The 9,419-nt window shown below is 54.5% G+C and overlaps 1 protein-coding gene across 7 annotated transcripts in view; it reads left to right on the forward strand.

Annotated features, from left to right (window-relative positions):
* Positions 1-9,419, forward strand: part of CARS1 (cysteinyl-tRNA synthetase 1) — a 59,972-nt gene extending 50,553 nt beyond the window's left edge. For all 7 annotated transcript variants that reach the window (XR_637041.3, XM_003909398.4, XM_003909400.4 and 4 more), the window contains 5 exons: positions 3,466-3,546; positions 5,334-5,401; positions 7,742-7,801; positions 8,293-8,376; positions 9,102-9,419. Coding sequence is in view for 6 of the 7 variants with exons in the window: in XM_003909398.4 (XP_003909447.4) it covers positions 3,466-3,546; positions 5,334-5,401; positions 7,742-7,801; positions 8,293-8,376; positions 9,102-9,236 (428 nt within the window). In the remaining variant the exon portion in view is untranslated. The remainder of the gene's footprint in view (positions 1-3,465; positions 3,547-5,333; positions 5,402-7,741; positions 7,802-8,292; positions 8,377-9,101) is intronic.

Raw genomic sequence — 9,419 nt, forward strand, 5'->3', positions numbered from 1 at the left:
AGCAGCAGCAAATAGAGACTTTTTTGTTATTCACTGTTATCTCATGGCTGGCCGAGGAGAAAGTGAGTGTATAACAGACTCAGGGGTGGCCCTCAGATCAGCTGGGATCTGCTTGGCCCAGGCCAGGTGCTCCACAGACGAAAAAGAAACCGTTTCCCCTGGAAATGCTTCCGTGGTCTAGTCAGCTGGAGAGCACAGGCCTGGCAAGGAGGGCCGTGGGTTCGGGGTTTGACCAGGAGAGAGGCATTGAAGTGAGAAAGCCAGAGGCTAAGCCAGGGTCCTCTGCAGTGGCGAGATGATGCCATTTCCCCATCGCCAGTTTTTTGTTTTCATTGTGTTAAAATACACAGCTCAGTGCCATTAGGGACATTCACAGTGTTGTGCAGCCGCCACCATCCGTCTCCGCAACTCTTCCCTTTTCCCAAACTGGAACTCTGTCCCCGTGGAACAGCAACTCCACATCCCCTCCCTCAGCCCCTGGTGCCCACCCTCTACTTCTGTCTCTGTGAATTTGACTACTCCAGGGACCTCACATGAGTGGAGTCATACAGTGTTTGTCCTGTGTCTGGCTTATTTCGCTGAGCACAGTGTCCTCAGGTCTATCCATGTCGCAGCCTGTGTCAGGACCTCCTGCCTTTTTAGTGGCCGAATCATATTCCGTCAGTGGATGGACCCTAATCTGTCTATTCTGTGGATGAATTCTCATCACCTTTGCGTTATCTTTGTAGCCCACGTTTCTCTTCAGTAAATCCCTGATGATGATGTCACTGTCTGCTCCTCTGCCCCAGCTCTGCTAACAGAAGCCGCAGAGGCTGGCAATGGGTGACCATCGGAGCAGGCGCCAAGAAGCCTCCCCAGGCCACACTCCCTGTGGGAAAGGGACGCACGCCGCACCCCTCAGGCCCACACCGGCCTCTGGGTCTGGATTCTGAGGAGCTGAGGAAGAAGCCTCGTAGCCACTATGGCACCCAGCAAAGGAAAATGTAGTCCCTGGGTCAGGGGCCACTCACGAGGGCACCTGCGCCAGCTGCCCAGCCTCACAGGGTCAGGGGCTGCTCACGAGGGTACCTGCGCCAGCTGCCACACCAGAAGAGGTGTGCCCGTGCCTGGCATCTGCACTTAAGCTCTGTGAACACAGGTTCCTGGAGCGCCAGGGAATGCCCACCACGGGCTGGGCCGGGGGCAGGAGGCAGGACACTTGCTGGGGAGGCAGCAGTTACACTGTAGGTGTTCAGGCGCTGTGGGTTCACCTGGTGCTTCTGAGGAGCTGCTCACTGGCAGGTGGCCCCGATGCACCTTCTCCTTCTCAAATGTCACGGAGACAGCCTCCTACATTCGACAGGACTGTGAGGCTGAGCAGCTGGCACAGGTGCCCTTGTGGGTGGCCCCCAACCCAGGGACTACATTTTCCTTTGCTGGGTGCTGTAGTGGCTACAAGGCTTCTTCCTCAGCTCCTCAGAATCCAGACCCAGAGGCCGGTGTGGGCCCGAGGGGTGCGGCGTGTGTCCCTTTCCCCCAGGGAGTGTGACCCAGGAGGTTTCTTGGTGCCTGCTCTGATGATCACCCATGGTGGGTGGGCTGGGGTGCTGGCCTTGTGGCCTCCCATGACACCCGTGACAGTAACCACGGGTGCTGGCTTGCCTGCCTTCTAATGAGGGTGCTGTCCAGCGATGGCTTTCAAAGACTGAAAGGCAGGCACCTACCTCAGCTCATGCCCCAGTCAGTCCTTCCTCAGATGACTGAGGAGGGCCCGTTCCCAGGAATGATACTGCGGACAAATATGAAGGCCATCGTTCCCCTAGGTCCCTGCCTGGGGAGGTTGAAACTCAGGAAGCTGCCCAAGGTGGCTGTGCTTGTGGGCAGGTCCTTGAAACCCAAGGATATGCATTTTTTTTTTTTTTTGAGACGGAGCCCGTCGCCAGGCTGGAGTACGGTGGTGGTGTCATCTTGGCTCACTGCAACCTCTGACTCCCTGGTTCGAGCGATTCTTCTGCCTCAGCGTCCCCAGTAGCTGGAATTACAGGCACATTCTACCACACCCAGATAGTTTTTGTATTTTTAGTACAGATGGGATGTCACCGTGTTGGCCAGGATGGTCTTGATCTTCTGACCTCGTGATCCACTCGCCTCAGCCTCCCAAAGTGCTGGGATTACAGTCATGAGTCACCATCCCTGGCTGGATATGTAAATGGTCTATCTAGCAGTGAATGAAGGTGTGGGGCGCCCAGCAAGGAGCTGTAGGGGGTCTCGGTCATGAGGACACAGCAGGAAAAGGACAGATAAGAATGGCAGCATGCATGTGGTCAGTGCCGCCCAAAGTCAGGGCAGGCAGGAGGATGGGGTGGGATGGCGGGGGTCCCAGCAGGCTGCGGGCAGGGCACCTGCCCACCTAGCACAGTTGGGTGCAGCAAGCTGAGGGGCCAGAAGAAAACTAAAGGGTGTGGTGATTCCAGCAAACCCAAGGTCAGATTTCAGAGCAGAAAGTTGTCACTTGGAGAGCAGCAAGCATCCATCCTGTCGATGTAGTCTAGCAGATGCTGTTGCATCACCCAATACTCAGGAGTCTTTCTGAGATAGGTTGGCATCCCATTTACCCTGCAACACCCAAAACTCCTTATGTCCTGTTCCCCACCTGGGCGTTGTGCGTGGGCTGGGGACGGGGAAAACTTGGGCAGAGCAGAGGCACAGGGGGGCGTCTGGTAGAGACTGCGTGAGGAGCCCCTCAGGCGAACCATGGGATGCCGGGCAAGTCTGCAGTGCTGTGCTCTGAAGCCAGTCAGCCACAGACGTGTGGGTTTCCAAGTGAAGCTCCCTCCCCATGTGATGGAGGTCATAGCCGCTCTCCCTGTCATGCTTCCCTTCACCCTCCCAGCTGGGCTTGGTCCCCAGTCAGAGGCAGAGGTGAGCACAGTCTTGGGAAGCATCCTGTGGTCCAGCCCCACTGCTCACCCCTGTCTTTCCAGCTGCGTGTGCTTCAACCCTGGGAGGCCTGATTCTCACAGAGCCAGAGCTCTTTAGTGGTCCTGGGACTCAGCTCTCCTGGGTCCCAGTCAGGACCCCCGTCCCAGTCCTGTGTGCTTTTGGGAACCAAGTCCTTAGGGGCTTGAGTCTAAACAGTCCTTCCGTAAGAAAACTGATTCTAGCACCAACAGAGAAACTGCCTCAGATGAAGAGTGTTAGCACCCGTAGGGACCCCCAGGTCTGTCCTGACCCTCCCGCCCCTGCTATTGGCCCAGCTTGTGTCCCTTTCCTGGAAGAACCGCTTCCAGCAGCCATTGTGCTATGCTTCCTCCCGGCTCTGCCCGGCACCCCCAGAACAGCACCTGGGCTTACAGGGGACACTAGTCTCTGGGCTTCTGCAGCCGGTCAAGCTGCTGGCCCCTCCCTCCCAAGCACTGGAGGAGGCACTCGTTCTGTGGGCCCCGGCCCCTCATGTCTGACGGAACTGCTCTGCTTTCCCTGCAGTCCCTGAGGTTCTGCAGCTCAGTGATGCCCTGCGGGACGACATCCTGCCCGAGCTTGGGGTGCGGTTTGAAGACCACGAAGGTGGGTGAGCCCTTGCTGTTTGCTATGAAGTTACCAGGAGCTTGGAGAGGTGTCACAGGGAGAGCTCCCGGGGCTGGGCCGAGGCTCCTGCATCATAATTGTTGATGCAGAATCCCAAAGTGGCAGCCCCATGGGTCCCCTGGCACCATTCCTACGCTGGCCAGCCTGGCAGGGGCAGGGGAGCACCCCGTAGCTCCATCCCACTGCGGCGTGTGGTGGCGTCACCTCCCCTGCGTGTCATCTCCCCTTGGGGCCTGGCTGCCCACTGCCCCTGTTGCTGCTGCCTCTGATGCTCTCAGCTAAGGAAACCAGCCTGTACACTGTCAACAGATTTCATGCTGTCCTCCCACTTGGTAGAGGTTTTTTTGTTCTACAGAAAATTAATTTTTTTGTTTTTTATTTTTAATTTTAATTTTAATTTTTTTATTTTATTTTATTTTATTTTTTTGAGGCGGAGTCTTGCTCTGTCGCCCAGGCTGGAGTGCAGTGGCCGGATCTCAACTCACTGCAAGCTCCGCCTCCCGGATTTACGCCATTCTCCTGCCTCAGCCTCCCGAGTAGCTGGGACTACAGGCGCCTGCCACCTCGCCCGGCTAGTTTTTTGTATTTTTTAGTAGAGACGGGGTTTCACTGTGTTAGCCAGGATGGTCTCGATCTTCTGACCTCGTGATCCGCCCGTCTCCGCCTCCCAAAGTGCTGGGATTACAGGCTTGAGCCACCACGCCCGGCCTTTAATTTTTATTTATTTGTTGAGATGGAGTTTCGCTCTGTTGCCCAGGCTGGAGTACAGTGGCGCGATCTCAGCTCATTGCAACCTCTGCCTCTCGGGTTCAAGTGATTCTCTTGCCTCAGCCTCCCGAGTAGCTGGGATTACAGACGCCCACCACCATACACGGATAATTTTCATATTTTTAGTAGAGATAGGGTTTCACTGTGTTGGCCAGGCTGGTCTTGAACTCCTGACCTCAAGTGATCTGCCCACCTCGGCCTCCTAAAGTGGCATGAGCCACCATGCCCGGCCTTATTTTCAATTTTTGTGGATACATAATAGTTGTACATATTTATCGGCTATATGTGATATTTTGATACATGCATATGATGTATTATGATCAAATATAGGTAACTGAGATTTCCATCATCTCAAGCATTTATCATTTCTTGTGTTATGAACTCTCCAATTCCACTCTTCCACTCTGTCCCTGGTAATTTTAAGTCTCAGATGACATGTCATATTTTCCTACTCCTGGCTGGCAAGACCTTCCTATCTTCCAATTACAAAATGTTCTCGCCAGGTATGGTGGCTCATACCTGTATCCTAGCACTTTGGGAGACTGAGGTCGGCCGATTACCTGAGCTCAGGAGTTCGAGACCAGCCTAGGCAACATGGTGAAACCCTGTCTCCACTAAGATATAAAACATTAGCTGGGTGTGGTAATGCGTGTCTGTAGTCCCAGCTACTCGTGAAGCTGAGGCACGAGAATTGCTTGAACCTGATAGGCAAAGGTTGCAGTGAGCTGACATCATGTCACTGCACTCCAGCCTGGATGACAGAGCAAGACTGTCTCAAAAAAAAAAAAAAAAAATCACACACAAACCAAAATGTTCTCTTGTGCTACACTGCTGCTATGGAGGTTCTTGTTTGTTTTTCTCCAGTGGGCCCTCGCTCTGACTGGGCAGCACGGCATGGTCTGGGCAGGGCAGGGCAGGGCAGGGCAGGGCTGGGCTGGCCCAGCAGTGGGGATGGCCCACAGAGCCCAGCCTCTTCTCACACGCTGTTTATTTTGCAGGACTGCCCACGGTGGTGAAACTGGTAGACAGAAACACCTTATTAAAAGAGAGAGAAGAAAAGAGACAGGTGAGTAAAGTGAAAATGACTTAAGCTTGATATTTTTTGAAAATGTAAAAACCATTGCAGTTATTACATAGTTTACTTTTTAAGCATTGATGTTTACACTTTTTTTAAAATCCCAGTATTTATAAATGTCAGAAAGAAAAATTAACTAGTATCTTCTAATGAAGCACCTCTTTTAAAAAGATTATTCCCTCAGTTTAAGTGAAAACCAGTCACTTTTAGCAAACTGTGAAGCTGACATATTAAGATCCCAGTCACACCTTGCCCTCACCTGGGTGGTGCGTGTCACTGATGCATCTCCACCTCCTATGCCCAGCATACTCCCCACTTGCGCCCCACAACACTCCCAGGATTAGGGATGGTCCAAGTTCCTCGGTGCCTGATAGGAGAGAAGAACAGGAACAAAAACGCAGTGTCAGAACCTCTGGGCACAGTGTGTGGGGCACCCTGGGATGCAGGCAGCAGGATGAGAGGCACGTGGGCCCCCAGTGCACACTATGGGAGGTGGGCCTTGGGTGCTGTTGCCACCAGCAGGTGGGTCCCCAAGAGGCTTAAAGCAGGAGACCGCCGTGGAGGGCGAGTTTGGATGTCACAGTTCTCAGGAAGGAGGCTCTGGGAAGAACTGAGGAAGGAGAATCGACAGGGTGGGTGATTGACAGATGAGATGTGCAAGGTCAGGGAAGGCATCTGTGCCCAGCCCTGGACTGGCCCAAGGCACAAAGGGAGAGCTGATGCCAGATGCAAATGTGGGTGGCTGGAGTTTGCAGTGCTTTGGAGGAATGACAAACTGGAACTCTGGGGAAAGCTCCAGTGGTGAGTGGTCTGCAGGTCCATCCTGGTTGGCAGGTTGGGAGGAGCTGGGCTTGCCCTGTGAGGTTGGCTGGTGTGACTGCCTCATCAGGGCCCCTCCTCATTCCATCACAGTCACTCACCTAGCCTTGGGTCTCGCCTGCCATGCTCTGCTGTGAGGTGGCCTGGTGCTGGCTGTACAAACACCCTGGCTTGCTGCACTCCCTGGCAGAGTGCTCAGAAGCAGGAAGCAGACAAGAGGAGCGCCAGGGCGGCCCGACCAGAGCCTTGCAGGCCCTGTACTCTTTGTGCTGGCCTTTCCACTGGCCACCTTGGCTGTGGCTTGTGACTTCCAGTAGCTCCTGTTTCCCAACCAAGGGACTCTTACCTCACCACACTGCCACGAGGAGGCATCCCCAGGCCCGAGGCACCATGGGGGAGGGATCCTGCCTCCCCTATACCATTCCCACCAGCACATAAACATAGCCTAACTTTTAAAGGGAAAAAGCAGAAATCCTGAGCACTGCCTCTCTGGTTCCTCCAAGCTCAGTGCCCAGCTCCTTCCTCCCCCACCTCAGCCCCTTCCCCTCGGCCAGCCCTGCTCTCCCTCCATCTACCTCGAAAGAGCTCGATCCTGTTGGCCCAGCCCCATCCTGAGTCTCTGAGATCTTTGTGCCTTCCTGGTTTCTTTTCCCCAGCTCTGTGTGTGGAGCCTCTCCAGGAGACCTTACCTGGTCCTGCAGCTTCTCCACCATCTATCATGTATCCGATGGTCCAAAAACACTTGTGCCCAGCTGCCTACCTGATAGCTCCACTGGGCTGGGAAGCACCTGAAACCTAGGCTGTCCAAAGGAAATGTGAAAATGTGATTTTCAACTCCCCAAACTTGTTCCTTTTCCGTCAGTGGAGGGCATGTCTATTCGTGCAGTGGCTCAGGCCAGAACCTCCCAAAGCAACGGAGGGCCTCCCTCACCAGCACACAGCCTGCTGGCTGCACTAATAAGCTCTCCCTGCAGCATCAGGCTGCGCTTGCCCCTGCCCGGGTATTGCCTGCTGGTTGGAGTGGGCTCTGGTCTCCTCACCCAGCCCCCAAGGCTGGCCTCCACCCCCCTCTCCCCATCCTGCCCTGGGGCTCTTGCTCCTTCCCAGGTATCCCAAGACCCGCTCAGGGTAACCCTCGAAGTGCTGTCCTGGTCATCACCTGACGGATCCTCTCTCCTTAGGCCAGGCTGACCATGCTGGTCCATTTCTTCATGTTAGTGGTGCCTGGATCTTTTAGCATTGGTTCTGTTTGTCTGCCTACTGCATACTTTTGCATCTGGGGCAGGGCCAGGCACCCAGGGGTGCCACTGAGGATCCCCAAAGGGAATGGAAGAGGGTGGGTGTGCTGCCCAGCACATGGACTTGCCTCCCCACAGTGGAGTGGGCCTGGTCAGAGTTCAGCCCTCCATGCCAGGCCCTACGAGAGGGGCTTGTTTTGCGGGACCTGTCACTCTGAGAGACCCAGCAGCCTGAGGCAGCCCTGTCTCATCTGGCTGTGTGCTGCCCCTCTAGGTTGAAGAGGAGAAGAGGAAGAAGAAAGAGGAGGCGGCCCGGAGGAAACAGGAACAAGAAGTAATGCACTTTGTTTGTTTGGGGGTGGGGGCTCTCCTGGGCAGGAGTGCACCCTGACTCCATGCCCTGTGACTCTCTGTGCCTCCGTGGACCTTAGCCAGGCCCCTGCAGACCCTCGCAGAAGGAGCTCCACTCTCTGCCTCCACCACCTAAGGCCTGCCAGGCCCTTCTCACATCGGGTGCAGGGAAGGCCTGGCCAAGGGGAAGGCTGTGCCGTTTGGTCACAAGCTCCAAGACAGCATTTACAGACTTACTACTATTAGTGTTTCTAGCAAGCTTTCCACTATTGCTGTAGAAATAACATCTCATTTAATTTTAAATTCCTTGTATGTTCCCTCCACCTTGGCTTTCCCCTTCCCGTCTTTCGTAGCACTCTGAATCTGAGGGCTGGGAAGCAAGTTGAGGGCTGGAGGTATGAGCAGATGTCGTTCACAGTGTGGAGCCCCAGGTGCTGCTCAGTGGCAGTGACTGTGCTGTGTTGTGTGTTCCAGGCAGCAAAGCTGGCCAAGATGAAGATTCCTCCTAGTGAGATGTTCTTGTCAGAAACCGACAAATACTCCAAGTTTGATGAAAATGTAAGCATCCTTCTCTTCTTTTCAGAACTTTATTAGACCACATTAAATTGGGAGGACAGGAATTTTCAATCTTGGACAAGCAGATTTTCGGTCTGTAGAAAATTTGGAATCAAATCTGACACCTGCTTTAGGTCCAGGGCCTCCTGGCCCAACTACTGAGCTCCTTCCACAGCCCAGGCAGCTAGGCAAGCCCGTGCCAGGGCCACCCCTCCACTGGTGTGGCAAGCTCTGGTTCCTAGCCCTGGGAGTTGTGGCCCGGGCTGAGATCCACCCAGGCCCTCACAAGCTGGCTGAAGTGCGGTGGTGCAGATAGGCCTCCTGCCCCCAGGTCCTTCGTCATAGCGATTCACAGCCACTGCCTCCAAACCTCTAGGCCCCTCCCTGCTGGCATTTGGATGTGTTTGCTGTGTACCTTTGGGCCGGCTGTGTCAGAACTCAGCCATGGGTAGGCTCTGAGGGGCACAGTGCCTCTCACCTTAGTCAGGAAGCACCCCCAGACTCTGGCCGCCCCTCTCCCATTCTTAGCTGCTAGAGCTGGCATTGCCAGGTCAGTGTGCCAGCTCCAGATCAGTGTGCTGGCTCCAGAGCAGTGTGGTGACTGTCCAAGCAAGAAGACATGGCTGCGTCAGGGAGATGCACACTTTGAGACAGGAGGGCAAAGAAAGGGGAGTTGGGCTTACCCAGGTGCAGAGGAGACCAATAGCCACTGTGCTCTGGCTTTTCAGGGTCTGCCCACACATGACGCGGAGGGCAAAGAGCTCAGCAAAGGGCAAGCCAAGAAGGTGAAGAAGCTCTTCGAGGCTCAGGAGAAGCTCTACAAGGAATATTTGCAGATGCCTCAGAATGGAAGCTTCCAGTGAGGGGCGCAGGACTGACTTTTTAAACCATTGCGGACTAGCGGCTCCTGTCTGCCTCAGTGACAACGCTCCAATGCTCCAGTCATGCTTACAGTTGCCCTTGGGTCCTAAATTAAGAGTTGTGTTCATGTAGGTTCATGTCGTCATTGGCTCTGAGACATTATAATAAATTTTTCTGAACAGTGA

The sequence above is a fragment of the Papio anubis genome, chromosome 12 (genome assembly GCF_008728515.1).
Source record: "Papio anubis isolate 15944 chromosome 12, Panubis1.0, whole genome shotgun sequence".
Classification (NCBI taxonomy): Eukaryota; Metazoa; Chordata; class Mammalia; order Primates; family Cercopithecidae; genus Papio; species Papio anubis.